Below are 22,605 nucleotides of genomic sequence, written 5' to 3' on the forward strand. Positions count from 1 at the left end.
AAAGTCGCGCAAAGCTGTCAGCTGCAGTCTAGGCGGAAATTTAAATAAGGAAAGAAGATATTACCTTGTGAAGCCAAATCTTTTCCTTCTACTATGGGGAACGTAAATTACATCTTTACTAATGCTTGGAGGAAACTTATAACCAAATTTAAATCCTTCTCAAGCCTATATATAACCCATAACCTCATTCATAGAATTAAACCCTTCCATAGCCCCCAAAAGGGGAGCCGCCAAGGCTCCTCCTTCTCTACTCCATAACCTAATTCTTCCATCATTCTTGTAGATTGAAGCAAGGCAAGAGGAGCATGGAGACTTCAAGATTCATCCTTAGGTTTTGTATGTTTATTTCATGTCTCGTACTTCAATTATTGTTTTAGTTCATCTGTCTATAGATTGCTAAACAATAGAATTTTGAGGTTTGATAGTATTTGACTTTTATGTAGTTCTTTTTATGTTTAATATTCAGAACTCGTTCCCAATTGATTTTTCTTGAACTTTTGTTCGACTAATTGGCCGTTACCTTGATTATTGTCAATCTTTGATCGGTGATAGCTTTGATTGGTTTATCTTATATGTTCATACAATAATTGTGACATGAGTATTGATGCATGATAGGGAGAAATCGTGGTAAAACTTGAGTCAGATGAACGTAGATCTAATTAGAATTTCTAAAGAGTTAGTGAAATCATTGTCCTTGAAATTCCTCTATTTGCCTAATTCTATCTTCTTAGTTTTTATTGTTTTACATGTTGTCCAGATTTATAAATTTCACACCAAAACTCTTGTTTCTCTAGATAGTATTTGACGCTTAGTACATGATAGTCAGTTGCAATTATATTCCCCGTGTTCGATATCTCGGTATTGACCTTTGGCTATACTAGATCTACCCTATCTACTTGCAGGTATTTTAGTGCTAATAAAAAGTGCATCAATATCTAGCGGTGCTAGGATTGTTATTATACTGAAACGTGCGCGAGGTGAGTCTCATTTGATAATGTCCTCAGCAGGAGCGCGAAACAAGGTTTTATTATTCAAAACCTAGCTAGTTGAAGTTCGATTATTCTATGAATAATAAATAAGTGTTTCATGCTAAGTCCACTCTTGGAATTAATAAGAAGTTAATTAATTAAGTTTATAGCAGACATTAATTATTTAATGGACATTTATATCTTAAGTGCGGGAAATAAAAGTTAAAATGGAAACCAGGATTACTTGTAATTTCGGATTTGGATGGGGAGTTTAGTGGCTGCTCGTAATATTCCAATTAAAGCATATATTAAATTGTGGGTTCAATTTAATTAGTAAAAAGCTAATTGGGGGAGCCCATATCCAAAACCTTCCTTAGATACATGTCTGGGCCCATATAGAGTAGAATATATACTTAATTAATTTTATGAAAATTTCAACTACTCCCATACAGAGTAGAAGTCGAAATCTTCAGCTCCTCTCCGTGAGAATTTTTCTGTCTTATTTATTTAAGTCCTAGTGTTTCGGTGAGATCAGCGAGCCCACACTGATATCGGAATACGAGTTCGGGAACCAGCCAGAAGATCTGTGGTCTAGTACTCGACGCCTCATTCATTATTTGTTTTAGTGTTTCTATATTTTTTATTCCAAAACTCTTTGTTTTTCCAAATAGTAGAAGATAGACAATTTCTGATAGTTCTTCCTGTGTTCGAAATCCGGTACTGAAACTATACTATATATACTCTATACTTGCAGGTTTATTTAGTGCTAATAAAAAGTCCATAACCAATTTACTTGAGTCGTGTACCATTTTGTGTTGTTCCAAGTTACTTGAGTCATTTCTCTTTTTGACTAAAAACAAAACATCTAATCACACCTACTTTATTCCTTCTTTTACTTTACTCTCTCTTTTCTCTTTTACTTTATTCTCTCTCCTACTTTATTTTACTTTATTTAACTCACTAAACACAACTTTTTTAAACCTCGTGCCGAAATGAAACGCTTCAAGTCACGTGGGATGGAGTAGAGATACCCACCGTTCCGGAACATGGGTTACAGTTCGGAACCGCCGATTCCGGTTTTAGAAATTGTCGAACCGGAATCGAACCGCGAGGGTGTTTCGCGGTTACGGTCAGATTTTAAAACTGGCGGTTACGGTTACGGTTCCGGTTCGGAACCGCCGGTTTTTCGGCAGTTTTTTACGGTTTTTCAAGGTTCTGAACCGCCGATTTTCGTCATTTTTTACGGTTCCAGCTCGGTTTCACGATTTTCAGGTGGTTTTTCGCGGTTCCGGTCTGGAACCGTCCGGAACTGCGAAAATTTGGAACCTGGCCGTACCACGGTTCTAAAAGTGGCAGTTTCGGTTCGATTTAAATCTCACGGTTTCTATTCGGAAAACCGCGGGTTACGGTTTTGCGGTTGTCCGCCCTAATCGAAAATCTTGGGCATCTCTAGGGCGGAGGGAGTATCAGTTTCACAAAACATATAGAAAAAATAATTATATATTGTACTTAATAGAATGTGGGGTTCACTATCAAAAATAGTATAAATGAAATGAGAAGAACCAAAATTCAAAACTGGAAAACATTGTGGGTAATGGAGAGATTAGCAATTTTATCCACTTTTATCCATTTTATTAAAACCGATTTGCATTCCGAACTGATTTGTATTCTTTGTTGGGTATTTCAACTTTCAATTCATCTAAATTTACTAATTTCAATTTTAGCAAAAACACAATATTCTACATTTATTCTCTTATTTTATTTATTTTTCTATTTTATTCTTTTTAAACTTTTTTACTTTATTTTTTCTTCTACTTTATTAATTCATTTTTATATATCATAGTCAAATTTATATCTTTTAATAGATAGTCAAATGTATATCTTTTAATAGGATAAAATTAGAGAAGTTTCACCTAAGAGAGAGTAATCGAGAAACTATCATAAGAAAAGATATTATATTCAAAGATCTCCTTTTACGAAGAAAGTTGAAAAATAATGAAATTCAAGAATCAACTGGAGAAGAAACAATAATGGGCCCTTGGTAAATGACTGGCATAGAGGTCCACAACCACAAGCCAATGGCAAGTGCAAGGGATGCTCGATTGCAAGTGGCGGCGGCGGAGCCAATTAGAAGAAGGAAATTCACTTTGATAAGGGTCCATTTAATTTCTTAAGTGGGTAATTTACAAGACAACTGCTTAAACGAACAAAATTAACCAAGCAAATTTACAACCTTTGCTGAGAGTTGGTCCAAATATGAGTTAGTGAAACTAGAACACGAAGATACATACCACTCTGACCAAAAGGAAATTTTATGATTCTTGAATATCACAAACAAAATTAATTTAGTTTCATATAGTCCTTTCGTTCCCTCATAGTTGTATCAAAACTTTTTAGCACAGAATTTAAGAAAGAGATGTTGAGTGTGTTATATATATAGATAAAATAGTATTCCCTCCGTCCCCAAAGAATATGCACTTTGGGTTCGGCACCGGCTTTAATACTACAAAAGTGGTAAAGTAATAGAGAGGTAGAGAGAAAAAGTAATTAAAGTATTGTTAGTGGAGAATGGGTTCCACTTCATTAGAGAGAAAATAGTTACTAAAATTAGGAAGGGCATATTCTTATGAGACGTACTAAAAATGAAAGAATGCATATTCTTGTGGGTCGGAGAGAGTAAGAAAGATAAAAAATAGAATGAATAAAGTAGAAAAATGAATAAAGTAGAGAGAATAAAGCAAGAAAAATAAAAAATAGAATGAATAAAGTAGAAAGTGAATAAAGTAGAGAGAATAAAGTAAGAGAAAGTAAAGAAAGAGCGAGAAAAAAGTTACTACTATAAATAAAAATGACTCAATTATGATGGAACTTCTCGAAATAAAAAAATGACTACGGAGAAACGGAGGGAGTAGCGATCCACCTATGAAAATGGTTATAAAAGCTTACAGTGAAGCGCACAAAGCAGGCAACAGTTTTCATGAAAACTAGTGCTAGTCTCAAAGTAGCTATCCGATTTTTATTTTAATGTTAGTGTAATTGAATAGTAATATGAACACAGCTAAGTCGCACTTTTAATTATGAATTAATTCATGCATTCATATTTAAATGGATAAATTAAGCATATAATTGATTTTTTGCATCTTCTCATTTTCTTCTACTTGGTACTGAATATGTTGATTAAAGTATGAACTTTCTCACCTCAACAGTTTTTTAAAGATAAACTTGCTCCTCTATCAGTACACATACGGATATTAGCACTCATGTTGATGTTCCAACCATCTTAATTCTTGATGTGGTTGACTTCTTCATTGACCACAATAACTATGTCCCCTTTGTCACACTTGTTATAATTTTTCACATCATTTTTTATGTGTCCCAACGGAATACACAATGTACAAACTATAATTTCAAGCGTTTAGAACAACATTTTTACATAGGTAGTCCTCATTGAACCAATAATCGTATGCAATTCCGATGAAGATGTTTTTCTTTTGTGCACTTGCCACAAACAACTTATTTTCCTTCAAGAAATCGATATCACCAAGTATTGTTAGGTATAAAGCATCTTTTGGTGCCACCTTTGGAAGCAGGCTCCACCAACCTTCGACGACTTTGCGCCCATTAATCAACATCATTTTTTGTCTCATAGGCGCCGAGCTTCTCCCTCACATGGGAGGTAGTTGTGTTGATGATAAGACTCGTTTCATGCATTGGTTATGGGGTGGATTTCTGTACTTTCGGGGAGCTAATGTGTAATTTTGAGCTCAGGTGCATAGAAATTTGTCAGGTCCAGGAAAATTGAGCAGATCGACTGGGCAGACGCAAAATCAAGAAGAATTTGACGTGAAGTACCACAAGCAGCCAAACTGACCAATGAGAATCATGAAGACGGCGACAGAAGCAGAAGTGGGAGAAAAAGAGTAGATTTCAAAGATCCATCTTTAAGGGCACAAGCGTCAAATAAGAGAGATGGTACCCTATGGATTAGAGCCTCAAGCCTCCCTATATAAAGAGATGGAAATTGAAAGATGAGGCAGCTCTCCTTCTTAGCTCAAGTCTCCTGAGCTCATCTTCACTTCAAATCTTAGTTTTAAGTTTCGTGCACTTGGAGGGGAATTCCATTCTGACTGTTGGTGGTGTTTTATCTCGTGATACTTGTCCCACCGCCCTACATGGGCGAAGAAACAATCTTTTATTTTCTGTTTGAACTATTTCCGTTGTTGTTTTAAGTATTCGCTAGTGTTGAACTCTTTAGCTCGTGAATCTCGTTGCTATTTTGTGTTAAATCCGTATTTGGACGTTGACTTTTGTGAATCTGGTCTGATGCTATGGATGTTTTCGTTGATGTATCGTTGGATTTTGTTTAATTGTGCATTTATTATGTTTTGATTGGATGCGTTTACCAATTGTTAGTTGTAGGGTGTCGGAATCGGTTGAATTTGAGTTGATTTCATGGATCTCAGTTTGATGAAGTTTGGTTTCGGTGGATCCACATTAGATTGGAGTTTAAGTTGGTAGATCTAAGCTGCATTGTTTCGAATATGTATGATTATGGCTTACTATTGTTCGTTTATCAATTCCGCTTGGTCAGGTAGAGTAGATCTGGTAGTTCTAGCTTGAATTTCGTGTTCATGTCTTGTTCCGAAGCATGCTCGGTTCCAATGGTGTTTGTTGTTCTGTTTTACTCTGTCTTCGTTGAATATATGATGAAGAAGAGTAGTGGTGGTTAGGATCCAGATCTACGGTTTGCTTTCTTCTTTACGGCTTTTCAGAGCTTTTCTGCCAGTTTAATTAGTTAGGGAAATTGGTCCCCACTTCACTTTTTTGTTTGGCTATTTCGGAAAAGTTTCGGCATGATCTCTCTTTATGCAGGTGTTTTCAGTTGTTTTAGTTCAGATTCAAGTGTTTTCTTCATGTCTAAGGTTCATGCATGTTTCCTTACTTCTTCAGTCTCCTAGGTCCGTTAGATAGAATAGTCTTTTAATTCTGTCAAGTCTAGTAGATTTAAACTTAACCCACTTGGTTTGCGTGGCAGCAACCAATATTTTCCAAAACCTCCAAACACACTCTTAGCACGTTCTTCCTCGTGGGATCGATCCTTACATCCCTATACTAATCAATAGCATTGTGGGTTAAGGTTTTGATATCAACTTTTATAACGCGTCCAACGACACGCGACTAGGTCTAAATTCTGCTTGACCTGTTGGTTTGGTAAATCTGTTCGACCAGTTTGCATTCCTACTTGTTTACATTTAGAACGTGTAAAGAGCAGAGCTTCAGTTGACCTCAGAGGCGTCAACTCCTATATTGGCCAACACCAAGTCCAATAGAGGATATCAGGAATCACTAAAATTGAAAGCATCAATTCTCGTGTTGGACATGTGGACCCTGACACGCATGTTGACCCTGAAGGCCTCAACGCTTGATCTATTGAAGAAACCGATGGAACCACTAAAATTGGAACCATCAATTCTCGTGATGGTCTCTAAGGCCCCAACACTCGTGTTTATCCCGAAGGCCTCAACACTTAATCCATTGAATAATCCCACAGAACCACTAAAATTAGAAACATCGATGCCACTCAATGTGGATACACCAGTCGACCCAAAAGAATTAGTAAACACTCACGGCATTGTTGAGACATTGTTGGATCTGTTGAAATAATCATTGGCAACGTGACAGACATGGCAAAGGAAACATTGGGCACTGCGTTACTAGAGTCGGGTGAAATGGTCACAAGGGAAGTGGCGACATAAGACATCTCCAAGCAAGGGAATTAAGGTTACGAAAATTTAAGATTCAACTAAGTCACAGTCTAATACGTTCTTCTTCCGACAATGGTATCTCGTCTTGGGAAAAGAGGCATTCCTCGACGAAGTACATTATGGTTTTGTATTTCAATTTATGTATTCAATTAACTATAGTGCAATTTTATATCTTTGTCTATTTCCTTTGGATTGTATTATGCCCAACAGTTTATCTTTGTATCTAGATCAATTTTACACAACAGTTGAAATTCTATTCATGGAATGATACGAGATTTAATGCAAAATTGGTAAAGTAAGAAAGAGATAGAAAGAAAAGGTTATTAGCGATCCACGAGGTAGAACCCGACTGGGTAGGAGCCAGGCACTCAAACCACCTGACCAAGTGACAAGCAGGAAAGTTTATCCCAACTGAGTGAGAAATGAAAAGGTTAGAAAGTGTGACCCGAACAGATGGTTAAGGCACACAAAGCCACCCAACCGAATAGCTTGGGTGTGGCGTCATGAGACATAGAGTGCCTGAGCGAATGAGCTCAACGCACTAAACCACCATACTGGGTGGAATGCGCAGAGGCATAGAGTTGGACCCCTCATTTTAGAAACTTTTCACTTTCTAATATGACCTAAGTATAAATACATTTTTGGGACATCTTTCCATCAACTTTTGATCAGTTGTAATCTTATTTTGAGTGTTTTCTATTATTTGAAGAGAAAAGTTCTACTCCCTCCGTTCCATAAAAAATAAGGGTACTTTTCTTTTTCGTTCGTCCCATAAAAATATCTTATTTCTATTTATGAAAAATTCTCACAAATTCATTACCCATATAAATAAATTTATTTACAACTTATATCACTAGGGCCCACCATTAAATACTAATAATAATGTGAATCTCACTATCCGCTAAAATTATTTTATCTATCCTTCTCCTCGTTTATCTTACTTTACCAATTAGGAGTATGTATTATTTTTGTACTGTCTCAAATGTCTTTATTTTTTTTAGGACGGGAGGGAATATTTAACGTTGCTTGAGTGATCCCGTGTTATAAGGTAAAGATGCTTACCACAGTTTTGTTATTTTTTTATCATTAAAACACGATAACAAAATTAAACTCCAATAATAAATTTTGGTAGCAGATTTGAGTGACAAATATATATTAATTTCAATAAATCTATGCAACCAAATTTTGTACAACCAAAAATTGATTTATTTGAAAAAAAAAGTAATTTATTTATGCATTTAATTAAAAATTATAGACATATATATACTATAGGGAACGTGCATAATATTATGGTATTTTTGTATAATTTTTAATTTTTTTTGAACCATAAAATGTAATTAATGCATACTTTAATTCAAATTTGAAAAATAATAAAGAAATAATTCAAATATAAAAATAAAAAATTAAAAATAAGGCCAAAGACTAACAAAGTGTTTTTAATTTGTTAACTAACTATATTTATTAATTTAATATTTATTAATACATCAAAATTACTAATATAATCTTGTTTTGATTATACAAAATTTAATTGTTTATCATTACTCTATTAATTTTAGCTCCATTCCATTCGCTGACGCGAGTAACCAAAGATCAGGTGTGCTCAATATATACACTAAACTGAGTCCCATCAAACAAGAAGCTTTTAAATGATTGGTGATAATTATTTTGTCACTAATTAAGTAATAATTATTAGTTGGTTACAATTAAGTTTAGGATAATGAAATATTGAAATAGTTGGAGTAGTTTCCAAGACGTGCTTACCACATTTTTGCTGTGTGCAACGTTGGAAAGTCTTTTTCTACTTCCTAACTTTATAAAATTAAGTAATTTATATCTATCGGATTCTATTATTATTTGTTCTTCAAACCTACTCAATGCCAGAATAGCCAACCACATGACTCCATCTTCAGCACTTAAATGACCAATTTGCCCTCCCACATACTTCACTTTCGATATTTCATTTTCTAATAACAATTACAATTAATTACATATTATTATACATGAAAATGAAATGGTATCCTTGAAAATCATTGAACCTATATATGATATAAATATTGGCATAAAACACTCTTGATAGACAGATAAAAGGACACATCTGCTTGGGTATTTCTGTCATTGCATAAGAGCATCAAACTTAGTTAGCTACTATATTAAGATAAACCATTATTATAATCAAAGTATACCCAACAACATAATGAAAGCAATTATACTGCTTCTCCTTTCCAACTCTTTCAGAAGAAGCACTATTCTATTAAAATCCCACAAAACATATATAAAACCACAAAATTATAAAAAAAAATTAGAAACAATGCATAATATCAACACGTAGAATCCCATTTTTTTTTCTCTCTCATTTATATTCTCCCCTTTCTATTTCTTCTTCTTCTTCTTCATTATCTTGTTGTTGTGATCTCTGTGAATTATTGTGATAATCAAGAGAGAGGAAATGGATTGCTCTATTTGCACATCGTTGCCTTATATTTTGAGGCCACCAAGAAACACAATATGCGCAGCCTGCTACGAAGGAGCGAGAAGCATAATCTCATTGACAAGCAAACATGAAAATGAGAAACCCAACAACAGTAATCTACTTTCTTCTTCAAATTCTAATAAGGTACAAATTCTTTTTTTGCGTTTTTTAATTTCTCTGTTTCTTCTCTGTAATTATCAGAACATTTATATGATCATTCATATGTATGTAGTTCAATGGTTAAGGTTAATTATCAGTCTCACATTTTTCTTTGATTAGTCAATAGAAGCTGTGTGTAACTCTTTCATTTCGGAAGAACAAAATCAAGTTTCTCATACTACTAAATTATAAATCATTATAAATCATTATAATTTCTGCGTCCTCCATTATGTCCCACTTATTCTATTTTTGAACGTCTCTTATCAAATGTCTCATTTTATAATTACTATTTTTGGTAAATATAAATTTTATTTTTAACAAACTTTTATTCAATCACTTTCTTATGCATTTCTATAAAATCATGATGAATTAAAGTGGGACAAATACCGTTGTCCTTAAGTTTTTTCTTTTGGTTTATTGATCTCAATTTCTATGTGATGGTACTTATTTGCATTGATTACGAATGTTTTATTATTAAACAAATAGGAATATGATCAAATGAAAACTCTAAATATGGTACAAACTCAAAACTATGATCTGGACCATTGAAAAATGTCAACAGATAAAAAAAAACATCAATAGAAAAATGTCAATAGAATTTCCACGATAGTCAATGATTGATGTTGTGTTGATATTGTGTTGATATTGTGTTGACACTAAAATCTTGAAATTTTACACTGTTGATATTGTATTGAAACTCTGTTGAAGTTGTGTTGAGGAGTTTTGAGTTTGCACAATATATAAGTTTGCATTTTATTACTATCCTAAACAAATATATGTATATATGGTGTAGGGGTTCACAAATGCTCTTAAATGGGTGAAGGAGATGAAGGAAATGGAGGAGGAATTAAATGAAAAGATATCTTATTTAGAAGGCTTCGCCGCCGCATTGAAGGATCAAATCCACACTGATATTCAAATCATTCCCGGAAACAATGAGCCATCTATACCCGCTCATAGAGCATTATTGGTATGCAACAAATTAATCCCGTACGATTTGTCACCCCGCATATTTAATGCACACACTATAGACTTCAAACTCAAATACGTTCGTTCTACAGGCAACGAGATCAGCAATATTTCGTAACGTGCTAGATTCAGACGAATGCAAAGCTCCGGCAAATCAGACCATAACACTTGCGGAGCTGAATCACGAAGAGCTAGAATCCCTACTTGAGTTTTTGTACAGTGGAAGCCTCCCGAAAGAGAAGGTGGAAAAACACGTTTATTCACTTGCAATAGCTGCAGACAAATACGAGATCCCTTTCCTGCAGAAATTTTGCGAGCATCAAATGCTTGGATCGCTGAATTCATCCAACGCTCTTGATATCCTGGAAGTATCCGACACTTGCTCCAACCTAAACCTTAAAGAAACGGCTCTCAATTTCATTGTAAGAAATATGGAAGATATAGTTTTCTCTGCACGTTTTGATGCCTTCGCGCTCAAGAACCCTCATCTAACTGTACACATCACCAGGGCATCCTTCATGGAAATTCGAAATAGAAAGCCTGGTCTTTGATCCATTTCTCTAACATGCTCTCTTAATTTCATCCCTTTAACCTTTGTTTCTTCTTCACAATTTGTTTAGGTTACAACCAAATAAGGCTTACCTAAAACTCAATGAGTTGGTAATAGGTGCAACTAGGTCTGTCAAATTGGGTACCCGTGGATATCCGATCGAAAATTTCAAGTATCCGATCCCGAATTTCCCAAAATTTAATGCCCAATACCCGATCCGAAAATGATTTCGGATACCCGGATACCCGACTCGGGTATCCAATCCCGATTTTGGATTTTTAGGTTATTTTATTTTATTATTTTTTTAAGAAAATAAGCTACAAACTTTTAAAAATGCAAACTTGTTGTTCGAATTTCATACAAACTTAAAGTAGTTCAAATTTAAGAGAAAAAAACTACTACAAATTTTTAGAAATAAAATATTCATAAGTTTTAACACCGCTTATTCATCCATAATAAACATCTCAATTCATACATTAATCCAAAATATGTCTTAAGAGTGAACGATTTTGGGAATACATTTAATTATTTAATTTTTAAATAATATAATAAATATACTTATATTAAATTAAAAAAATAAAATATAAAAAATCGGGTTTTTCGGGTAATTTGGGTATACCCGATCGGGTATCGGGTTATCCGATACCCGATAATCCAAAAATCCTATACCCGAACCCGATCCGAAACCCGAAAAATCGGGTATCGGGTATCCAATTACCCGATATTTCGGGTTTGGATATTGGGTATCCAATTCTCGATATCCATTTTGACACCCCTAGGTGCAACTATTCCTATTCCAAGGGCGAATCTACGTAGAACTAACGAGGGACAATCGAACCACCTCATATTCTCCAACCTATATATATTACCTATTTTAAAATTTATTTTTTTTGAACTCTTACTAAATGTTCCTCCTCATATTCTTAAAATTCCTTCATACGTAAATTTGTCACCCTCCCTACAAATTCCTACCTCTGTTCCTGACCTATTCTTTTTTTTGCGATATGTACATTAGATGCACCAAAATGCTCAAACGCCTAGCATATTCATCCACCATATTTAGCAATGGATTCGACATTTCAATCATAGTTTTGAAAATGAATAACTATACAAAAATAATTTAAAATTAGTGGTATTGGAGCCTAAGAGCACCCCCAACGCTATGGGCCAGGCCGCAAATCGCGAGTCCCAGCCCGGGAACAGGGTTAATTGGCGTAGAGTCACGGCCTGGCCCGGTCCTGGGGCCGCAGTTGCGTCCCTGAGCCGCACCCGGGGTCCGGGCCGCGACTCGCGGTTACGCGACGCGGGACGGGCCTCAAACCCCCAAATTTATTTCATTTATATCCTCTAAATTATTTCAATATTTTTTCTAGGTTATGTAAAAAAAAATTCTAGAATATGTAATTTTCTTTTTTAGACTGAACAATGAATTTTCCCGGTTTTAATTGTTCGGCGTCTTTTATTTCACGCGTAAAATAGTTTAAAGTTGTGAATAGTGCAATTTAATAGTTATGAATTGGGGCTTGCAGGGTTAGAGGAAATTTAGAGAAATAATGACGTGGAGTGGACTTGGGCCTACGATGGGGTCGGGGATGCTCTGATATCAGATAATTTTCAACTTTTTTTTTCAATTAACTTTAAACTTTGGCATCTATTCATCTAATACCTCAACTTCATCATAGGTGCTAATTTTCCGTTGGCTACAAACACCGGCTTGATTTAAGTTACGTGGACACTTGAACATAAAGAATTTTTTTGAAAATGTATGAGTTGGCAAGTGTGGCACGTCATAATTACTCATGTGTTTTGATTTAGGATATAAGAAATGATTAAATATAATAAAAAAAATTATTAAAGTAGGAGTAATTAATTACGTTATTTGTAAAGTAATAAAACGATGTGATTTCATTAATAGCTGGCCAAATCCATATCAACTTTCCGACAAGCTATGCAGGCAAAAATTTGCTACTCATTATTGCAAATCGGAAATTAGCATCTAAGACAAGTTGGTGATATTAGATGTCAAATTTGAAGTTCGTGAAAAAACTAAAATTTTTAAAAATTTTGAAATGTTAGGTGCCAATTACCTTTAAAATTAATCCTCTGATTTATTCATATGATAGGCATAAAGAAGAATCTAGATTGCAAATAATACTAAAATCAATTCTTTACCATTAGATTTAGAAGTTAAAATAAGATCAAGTGGATCAATTCATCTCTCTTTTGTGTTTACCTCCTGTCCTCGCTTTCTTTTTTAATCTTGCAACTTAAGTCGAAACCTAAAATCAAACAAATTAATTGTTTTCTTTAGTTTTTACTAGAGCTTTTTCAGTAACTCCTTCCTTGAGATTTCAATATATAATAGTAGCATGTACATTTGTTCTCGTGCAGAGAGTAGTGTGTTAAGGCTTTTTATAAATTGACTGTGCGAAACTAAACTGCTTATTTTATACCGTAAAAATCACAAAATTCATGTTAGTGATGCCCTTGGTCCCAATTTTAAGCGACAGAGGAATTGGGTAAGAAAAATAAATCAGATCAATTTCTAAACAATGTTGCAACTCTGAACTCCAAGCCAATTATCAACTAGTACTATAATACTGCATCTCAGTCCCACATATACAAATGACGAGTATATAATGGATAATTGTAGGCCAAAAATATCCAGCTACTTTAACTATATTTCCAACAATAAATACAAAAAAAGAGGAGGAAGCAAACAATGGTACACTTATACAACCATGTTATATATATTGGTTGAAATAGCAACACAGCTTGTAATCACTGCAAGACTTATCATAATCGTGCCTACAATCTTGTCCCTCGTTGTAGAAATTCCACGAATATCTCTGTAAACAAGAAAATTAAGCAGATATGATGATTGATCACACTAGGAATTGTGCAGGAGAGTACTCCCTCCCTCTGTTCCATGCTACTCGCACTTTTCTATTTCGGTTCGTCCCAAATTACTTACACTATTCTATTTAAGAATAAATGTACTAATTCAATCACACTAAAAAATCAGTACCAAATTTATGACCTAAAATGAAAAGTGCGAGTAACATGAGACGGATGGAGTATTCCATGTACGAATGGAAATAAACGATACATACCTCAATGCAACGGCACCAGGGAAAATGAAGGCGAGGCAGACGGCGGAAGTCGATCCCATGAACTGGAACAAGTACCAAATACTAGGAATAGCTATTGACAAAATGTAGGACAAAGCAGCCAAGGCAAGAGTGAGTGCAACAAATCTGTTGTTGTCCACGGCCAAATGAGGCTTCTTTGGGAAGAGGAACTCGTCGATGTTGGCTCTCAATGAGAAGTTCAAGAGCGGGAAGACGAGCATGAGGTGAAGAGCGTAGCTCAAACGAACAGCGTCGTTCAGCAACGAGCCTAAGCCTGAGCCTGAGCTCTGGTCGAAGTTCACTAGTATGTCGTCCATGGTTCCCTCCCCGAAAAGGAGGTAACCAAATATCCCAATAGCAAAGTAGATCGCAGCGCATAGTATAAGAGCGATTCTCACAGCTTTCATCATGTCAGAAGGCTTCCCTAGTTCCACTCCGATAGCATGAACTGAACAAATTCACAATTTATTTTAGTTATAATTTTTTTGCAGTTATTTCGAACAATTAAGTGCCTGTTTGGTAGGCATATTAAGATAATACAAGATAATTATAGTAAGATGGGCTTTAAGTGCCTACATGGGCCTCATCTTATCGAAAACAGTCAAATAAGCCAATATAACCATATATCTTGGCCTTATCTAAGCTACCAAACAAGCAGAGTTTCTGACCATTGAAGTGGAAGGTGAAGGCTGTGACGATGACGGGGATAGCGGTGAAGAGGTTGAAGAAGGAGACTCCGCCGTCCAAGTCAGGAAGCCATCTTGGAGTCTGTGTTTCCCCTTGGATGAGGGCCGTGATGGCCATCACCGTGCATATTCCGACAAACACGAATGCTAGTAGAACTGATATTGCTGAACTCAACCATAGTGATTCTGCAAACGCATACATAAATTCCGTCAAATCGAGATCAAATAAGGTAGTGTTCGGTTCGTTACACAAAATAATAGTGAGATACAATATAGAATAAACCATAATAAAAATTGTCTAAAACTAAATTAGCCATAGACGGGCCGGGAGATGAGATAGTTAATCATGAGACAATCTAATCTTAGTATCAAGAAGGCAGGCTAAGCTTTTGAATTAAAACAATCGAATAAAAAATAAGATTAATCATGACCAGTAATAACAAGTAAACATGACAACAAACTACCCTGTAAGTCGACAAAATGAGATAATTATGGCAAAAACTTCATACCTACACGACGATACAAGAGAAGCGGAAGCATGACAAAAACGGTTATGAAGAGGAGGGCGACGGCACGCGTGTTCCACCAATGGACGCCACACCATTCCTGCAAAACCCCCAGGTGATCCGCCCCGGTTCCCGACAGCACATCCCCTGTCACACACCACTTTTCCATTTATGCTACCAAATTGTTTCCAATTTTTAATTTTAGTGACACAAATAATTGAAATAAATATCATAGGGTCAAACTTCTTACCCATACTTTTTACTTGTTGATAAATGAACAGAAATATAAAAGTCCGTAAAAAAAAAAAAAAAAACTAATTTAGAAAACAGAAGTTGCTAACCGATGATTATGAGGTACATGATGAGGCAACCAAGATTGGTGATCATAACACATATCTGGACAGCGATGGCGCCGCAGCGGCCGAACGACTCCCTCATGAGTCCGGCGTAGGTCCGCGCCTCGCCGGAGTAAGTGAACCGCAACATGAACTCGACAGATATCTCAACCACTACGCCTATCAAAACAATCATCAAAAAGGCTGGAATAACACCGAGGACTTTGAGAGTGGCGGGAATGGACATGATCCCGGCGCCGATGATGCTTGTCGCCACATTGAAGACGGCCCCGGGAAGCGATGGCCGCTTCTCCGAACCATCTTGGTGGCGATCCGGGAGGAGAGGGGCCTCAGCTCCGCCGGCTTCAATCGTCGGACCCATTTTTTCCTTGTGTGAGTAATTGGCAAGTGGTCCTTAATCATAAATAATTGTTGTCTACATTCATCTATTGGCTAGTGCTTTTCATCGGACCTATTATTTTATTTTTTTGGTATTTACCCATTGTATCTATCCAAATCCAGTAACTTATCCCCATATTAATTTATAGGCATCGATTAAAATGAATAAGTCTCATGTCACTCGACTACGCCCCTTAGATTGGAATTTAATGTTAAATTAATTAACCAAAGAGAATAAAATAGATAAAATATAAAATATAAAGTAAAAAAGGAATAAATTGAGCAAATTAGTAACTTATGAAATAAAAGATAGGATGTCCCACTAGTAATCGTGAGGTATGAATTGTACACAAATAATCCAAGGCCAAAAGCCAACAAAATTGATGGTGGAACATTACTTTTCGTATGTTAAAAAAAATAATTTAACACAATGTTTTAGTAATAATGAAAGACTTTCCCCAAACAATAAATATAAAAAAGTAGTCTTCGATATTATGAAAAAATAGTTAATAAAATAAAGGAATATCAGAATATGCGTAAAGAAGGGCAGTATGGAGATTTTAATTGATGAGTGGACAACTATTGATTTTTGAAGATGACAGCTTGGCATATTTTAATAATATAATTGTTGAGATATAATTGGGATCTGGCAACAGTGTTGTGTTCTAAAATCGGATGAATGTAGACGCAAATTGGAGTAAACGTGAATCATGTAAATACTTTATTCAATCACCTACCACTCGTTCATTGTCCCCTATTTCAGACCAGCCATTCTGCCTACCTGGTTAGGTAGCTAATTAAATGTTAATTGAGAAGATTTATTTTTCATTTAACTCTTAAAAAAGGTAAACATATTTTTTCAGAAAATAATATATAAATTACAAGAGAAGAAATTAAATTAAAAGATATTTACTTTTATATTTATTTTTTGTGTGGAGAAAAACTTAATAGTCCTATACATCTTCTTAATTGAAGAAGGTATAAAACCTTTTTTAAATAAGTTTCCAACTTGAGAAGCATTTTATGAAGAAGTAAATATAATGTTATTTTTTGAGTTAAATAAAGAGGGAATAAGGTAGAAAGATTTTTTTTAAAAAAATGATACTTGTATTTTTATTTTGAAAATATGTCATTTTGAATGATGAAATTCTGTCAAAAATCAAAGCAAATCTCAGCCATTGGATCCTGTGATGTAACCGTTAGATTAATGTCACGTGTCATCTAATAATGTAGATTGTGTAGTCTAATAATGTAGTTCGACTAATAATGTAATGCGCTTTAGTTTAATAATGTAGATTGTGCAGTGTAATAATGTAGCCCAGTTAATAATGTAACGCTTTTAGTGTAATAATGTAGCTCGAATATTATGATCACAACCATGCAATCTAAGGATTCAAGGGCTGAGATTTACTTTGGTTTTTGACAGAATTTGCCTTATGGACCATAGTGCGCCCCTATATATATATATAGCCCCTATATATATATATATATTTATATATATATATATATATAGAGGAATGATCAAGGTCTAACTATTTTTAAGTATATAACTAGAGAACAAATCTCAGCCACACATCTTGTTAATCTAGACTAATCCTATGGTTTAAACAAAATTTCAGATTTTTATGAAAAAATACTTGTCCAAGGGCATTTTGGGAATTCAATATTTCAATATGAATTAAAGAATAAAAAAGAACATCATCGTGAATTCAATCTTCCGAATTCAATCTTCCCAAATCATGCGCAAATCTCAACCAAATTTAGCTTAGGATTTCTTCCAAAATATGAGATTCCCAATCGAATTCATTCACGATAATCAAGCATGAATTACTGTGAGATTTCTGAACCAAATTCATGCGCAATTTCTCAAGTTTGAAACAAATTCAGCTTCCCGATCCAATTCGTTCACGATTGATCAGCTACGTTTTTTCATCGTGATTGAATTCATTCTTCTGTGATCAGCGTGATCGTTCAGGATCGATCAGCGTGGCAAACCGAAGGTATCAAATTCGCTCACGATTTTACTCATTCTTCACGTTCATTCCTTCATCGCGACGTCTGGATTCCTTATCCCATGGATTCGATTCTGATACATTCATCGGAAGATTATTTCGATTCTGATTCCTCTTCATCGGGAGAGGAAGGAGAAACTGAATCTAAAGGTAATTATCAATTAAGTGTTATTGCTCAGCATGATTAGATTGTGTATGATATGAAAAGAATGAACTATATGTGACGATCAGTGAAGTAAATATGCTCAATATGCGTTGTAGTGTAGAAATATGCTTTTTAGTGAGTAAATATGTACTATCGTCTATTAAATATGCTTTTTAGTGAAGTATATTATGCATTAGAATGAAGGAAAACATCATTAAAGTGAAGTATTCCATTGCTAGAATAAAATATTTGTGATTCATGGTTAGAGTGAAGTAAAACATGATTTAAGTGAAGTATTCCATGGTTAGAGTGAAGTGTCTGTGATTCATGCTTTAAGTGTTCTATTTTTTCATTTTAGTGAAGTAAAATATGATTAAAGTGTAGTATTCGAGTGTTAAAGTGAATTGTTTGTGATCCATGTTTTTAGTGCTCTGTTTTATCATTTTAGGGAAGTATATTATCCATTAAGTGAACTATTTTATGCTCACAGTGGTTTATGCTTAAAGTGCTCTATTTTTTCATTTTAGTGAAGTAAAACATGATTACAGTGAAGTATTTTATGCTCACAATGAAGTATATATTTCTTACAGTGGTTTACGTACCAAAATGTCCCGATGATTTGAAACCAAAAATTGGACAAAGTTTCATGACCCTTGATCGTGCATTGGACTTCTACAACAATTATGCTCGATATGTTGGGTTTGACACCCGTAAGAAGGGATCGAAAAAGGAAAAAGATGTCATTACTTGGATTTATGTGGTGTGTAGCCGAGAAGGTACAAAGCAAAGAAAAAATGAACAACATGAGGTGAAACGCAAGCGTTCTTCTATTAAGTGCTTTTGTAATGCTAAAGTGTCTTGGAAGTTTTTTATGGGTATTGGTTATGTTATACAAAGTTTTGTTGAAGAACATAATCACGAGATGGTTGAGGAACGCCATAAGCGTTTTATGAAGTTGAACCGCAATTTGGATTTAGTCCATCAGAAATTCATACTTGATTGCGCTAACGCAAATATCGGTCCAACTTTAAGTTTTAGCTTACTCAAGGAAGTTCTTGGTGGATTAGATTATGTAGGGTGTACTGTTTTAGAAGTGCGCAACTACAGACGTGACCTTAGAGCATACGTGGAAGGAGCTGATGCACAAATGCTATTAAATGAGATGCGCAGTAAGAAGGAACTTTGTGCAGCATTTACCTATGAATTTGAGGTCAACTCAAAGGATAGACTGACACGTTTGTTTTGGTGTGATCCAACTGCCAAGAGAAATTATCATTTGTATGGTGATATTGTTTCTTTTGATACGACATACTCAACAAATAGGTACGTGCACACTAATTATATTCATATGCCTCATGGTTTTCTATCTTTCAATTCAATGAAGTATATTGAGTGTATAATGATATATATTGTTCATATAGTGAACTAGTAAATGATTATAGTGTATTGTTTATTTCTGCATGCTTATAGTGTTGTTTTTCAATTCAGTGAAGTATATTAAGCATTTAGTGAACTACAATAAGCTTACAATGAAGTATATTGATCATTTAGTGAATTACAATATGCTTACAGTGAAGTGTATTGAGTATACTTATATTGCTCTGATTTTTCGTTTCAGTGAAGTAAAATGTGCTTAGAGTGAAGTATTCCTTGATTAGAGTGAAGTGTTTGTGATCCATGTTTATGTGCACTATTTTATCATTTTAGTGAAGTAAAATATGCTTAGACTGAAGTATTATAGAGTTAGAGTGAAGTGTTTGTGATCCATGATTAAAGTGCTTTGTTTTTCCATTTCAGTGAAGTAAAACATGCTTAGAATGAAGTATTTCGTGATTAAAGTGAAGTGTTTTGTGATTAAAGTATATTCTGCATGTCTTATAGTGATTTTAACATGTAGGTACTGCATGATATTTGCTCCTTTTACGGGCAAGGATAATCATGGTCGCCCTGTGACATTTGCTGCTGGCCTTTTGTCCAAGGAAAATGCCGACTCCTTTTCATGGTTATTTAAACAATTTGTGAAATGTATGGGTGTGGCTCCGAAGCTAATCGTAACCGACCAAGACTTAGGAATGAAAGTTGCTATTGCAGAGGTTCTTCTTAATACAAGACACAGGTGGTGCATGTGGCATATAATGAATAAAGTTGCTGACAAATTGCCAAAGAACATGCTTGGTAGTGAAGAACTAAAGAAGGAATTGAATGCATGTGTTTGGTCGGAGTTGATAGAGCCTGATACATTTGAAGAATCTTGGCATGCTATAATGGAAAGATATGGGCTGGCCAATAATGACTGGTTTTTGTCAATGTTTGCATCCAGAAAGTTTTGGGTTCCTGCCTTTTTCCGTGATTTTCCGATGAGCTCGTTGATAAAGACAACATCTTTGTCTGAATCACAGAATAGCTTTTTTAAAAGGTACTCAAAGTGTCGGGCTAACCTTATGCTATTTTATATGAACTATAACCATGCTTTGGAGGCTCAAAGAAGTAATAGTGCAAAGCTTGAATACTATGATTCAACAAAAGTGCCTATTTTGCGAACATAATTGGAAATTGAGAAACATGCATCAACAATATATAGTGGCAGTGCTTTTAATGCAATTCAAAAGGAGATAGTTTATGCATGTTTCTCTTTGTCTTGTGCAACTCTAGGAGTGTCTACCAATAGAGAGAATGAAGTATATAACATAAATGACAAGGATTCAAACTCATGGACAGTGACTTACTCCATTGGTGATGACACCTATTTGTGTGGATGTAAAAAGTTTGAGAGACTTGGTCTATCGTGCAGCCATATATTTTGTGTGTTGAAATATAAGTTTGTTAAGTTGATACCCGAGAAGTTGAGTGGATGGAGATGGTTGAAGTCACAGTTTGTGAAGCCAGTACATGGAGGTTTTTGTGATGATCATGAAGTATTCTCTGTTGTAGACGAGAAGAAGATTGCATTTAAAAACATGTATGCATTATTCTTTGAAATAGCACAAAGTATTGAAGGGAACATTGACCAAATCAATGCATTTACTGCAATTATTGAAGAAGGTAAGAAGCAGTTTCTTGGAGAAGGTGTTGTTCTGTCTTCAATAGAGAAGAGAACATTGATTGAAAACCTCTATGGCTCACGAGTACCAAACTTTATTGAAGTTCATCCTCCTAATGTTGTCAGTACAAAGGGAAGTGGAAGTAGGAGGACATCAAAGAAGGAGGCAGGAATCAAGTTAGCAAAGAAACCAGGCCGAAAGTGTGGAAACTGTCATGTGATAGGACACCATGATTCGAGGAATTGCAAAAAGGTGAATGAGAAGACAAAACAGAGGCAGTGAGGATTTGGAAAGAAATAGTTCACTCTGGTTTTAGGAGGAGAAGAACAAGAAAAAGAGTAGAAACCAATGTTGAAGCTGGTTGTTTTGTTCCAATAGTTCTGTTCCAAAATTTATTACTTCACTCGCATATTTCTGTTCTTCATTCCTTTAAATCTATACTTCAGTCTTATAGTTTCTTCATTTACATATTGAATTTGAATTTGTTTAAACTTTTGCAAGCTTAAATAGAATAGACTGAAGTGTTTTTATAATGGCTTATTTTTTCTTTATTATGACGTTTATCTTAATCTTACTTTGATATATTTTACATTTGTCAATCACTTATCAATAGATCTCAGAAATGAACTAAATATGGTACCCAATGCAGTGTTTCAGGCTAACACTGAACAACATTTAAAGAGGAAAAACCAATGTTGAGGGTTGTTTCTTACTTTTGTACTTCAATCATGTAGTTTCTTACTTCATTTACATTTTTGAATTTGAACTTGTTTAGACCTTTTGCAAGCTTAAACAGAATAGATTGAATTTTTTTTATAATGTCATATTAATCTTAAATAGAACAGACAAAATATATAGTACGAGTAGATTATTAATCTTACTTTATATTTTCCATTTGTCGATAGATCTTTGAAATGAACTAAGATTTCTGAAATGAACTAAATCGGTTACCCAATGCAGTATTATAGGCTAATAATGAACAACATTACAAAGTGTGGTATTTTATTCAAAATTGCTCATAACAGATGTATGTCAAATACAAAATTTGATTCATTAATTCTTCTTTAAATATGAAGCAATCATTTTCTCAACATCAATTTCAATGTGTTTGCTTTCCTCTTCATAATACGCTGATGTAACAATTTTGTTGTTGAAGCTTTCGTGGCTGTTTTCAGCTAACAGCAGTGCCGAACAATATTTTGCCCTCAAGCTTTGAAGCACACCTGAGCTTGATTTCTTCAAGCCGCAATTCCAGCAACCTTCACGCTCACCCTTGTACGTTTCCATATGCCGCATCAGAAATACTCCACAGTCTTCAACGTTATCAACTGTCCTCCATGGCATTTTCAATCTCTCCATTTTGGCGTTGGAAACGATCTTGCAATATGCGTGGAGACCATTCTTTGTGAGGAAGTGACAAAAATATGATCTCTGCATGTACAAAACAAATACATGGCATTTGTAGTTGT

The 22,605-nt window shown here is 34.8% G+C and overlaps 2 protein-coding genes and 1 pseudogene across 2 annotated transcripts; 2 read left to right on the forward strand and 1 right to left on the reverse strand.

Annotated features, from left to right (window-relative positions):
* Window positions 1-8,917: 8,917 nt before the first annotated feature.
* On the forward strand, window positions 8,918-10,895 carry LOC125190985 (BTB/POZ domain-containing protein At3g56230-like). Its single transcript, XM_048088428.2, has 3 exons — window positions 8,918-9,347; window positions 10,156-10,332; window positions 10,424-10,895. Exons 1-3 carry the CDS (start codon window positions 9,180-9,182, stop codon window positions 10,880-10,882), a joined length of 804 nt encoding a protein of 267 aa, XP_047944385.1. The 5' UTR covers window positions 8,918-9,179; the 3' UTR covers window positions 10,883-10,895.
* Window positions 10,896-13,450: 2,555 nt separating this feature from the next.
* On the reverse strand, window positions 13,451-16,010 carry LOC125186246 (amino acid transporter AVT6C). The gene is made up of 5 exons (XM_048082600.2): window positions 15,546-16,010; window positions 15,208-15,351; window positions 14,681-14,884; window positions 13,995-14,460; window positions 13,451-13,730 (listed from the first exon to the last, which is right to left on the reverse strand). The coding sequence occupies exons 1-5, from the start codon at window positions 15,919-15,921 to the stop codon at window positions 13,613-13,615; spliced, it is 1,308 nt and encodes a 435-aa protein (XP_047938557.1). The 5' UTR covers window positions 15,922-16,010; the 3' UTR covers window positions 13,451-13,612.
* Window positions 16,011-19,999: 3,989 nt separating this feature from the next.
* On the forward strand, window positions 20,000-21,418 carry LOC148926296 (protein FAR1-RELATED SEQUENCE 5-like; annotated as a pseudogene).
* Window positions 21,419-22,605: the final 1,187 nt, after the last annotated feature.

The sequence above is a fragment of the Salvia hispanica genome, chromosome 5 (assembly GCF_029641045.1).
Source record: "Salvia hispanica isolate PSC_SH4W2 chromosome 5, Shi_PSC_v1, whole genome shotgun sequence".
NCBI classification, from domain to species: domain Eukaryota; kingdom Viridiplantae; phylum Streptophyta; class Magnoliopsida; order Lamiales; family Lamiaceae; genus Salvia; species Salvia hispanica.

Excerpts from the sequence above, each read along its gene's own strand:
- LOC125186246 (XM_048082600.2), bottom strand. The coding sequence starts at position 15,921 with ATGGGTCCGACGATTGAAGCCGGCGGAGCTGAGGCCCCTCTCCTCCCG. Across the intron at positions 15,352-15,545 it reads CATGTACCTCATAATCATCG|GGGATGTGCTGTCGGGAACC; the intron begins GTTAGCAACTTC and ends GGTGTGTGACAG. Across the intron at positions 14,461-14,680 it reads CTTCACCTTCCACTTCAATG|TTCATGCTATCGGAGTGGAA; the intron begins GTCAGAAACTCT and ends GAATTTGTTCAG.
- LOC125190985 (XM_048088428.2), top strand. The coding sequence starts at position 9,180 with ATGGATTGCTCTATTTGCACATCGTTGCCTTATATTTTGAGGCCACCA. Across the intron at positions 9,348-10,155 it reads CTTCTTCAAATTCTAATAAG|GGGTTCACAAATGCTCTTAA; the intron begins GTACAAATTCTT and ends TATATGGTGTAG. Across the intron at positions 10,333-10,423 it reads CCGCTCATAGAGCATTATTG|GCAACGAGATCAGCAATATT; the intron begins GTATGCAACAAA and ends TTCGTTCTACAG.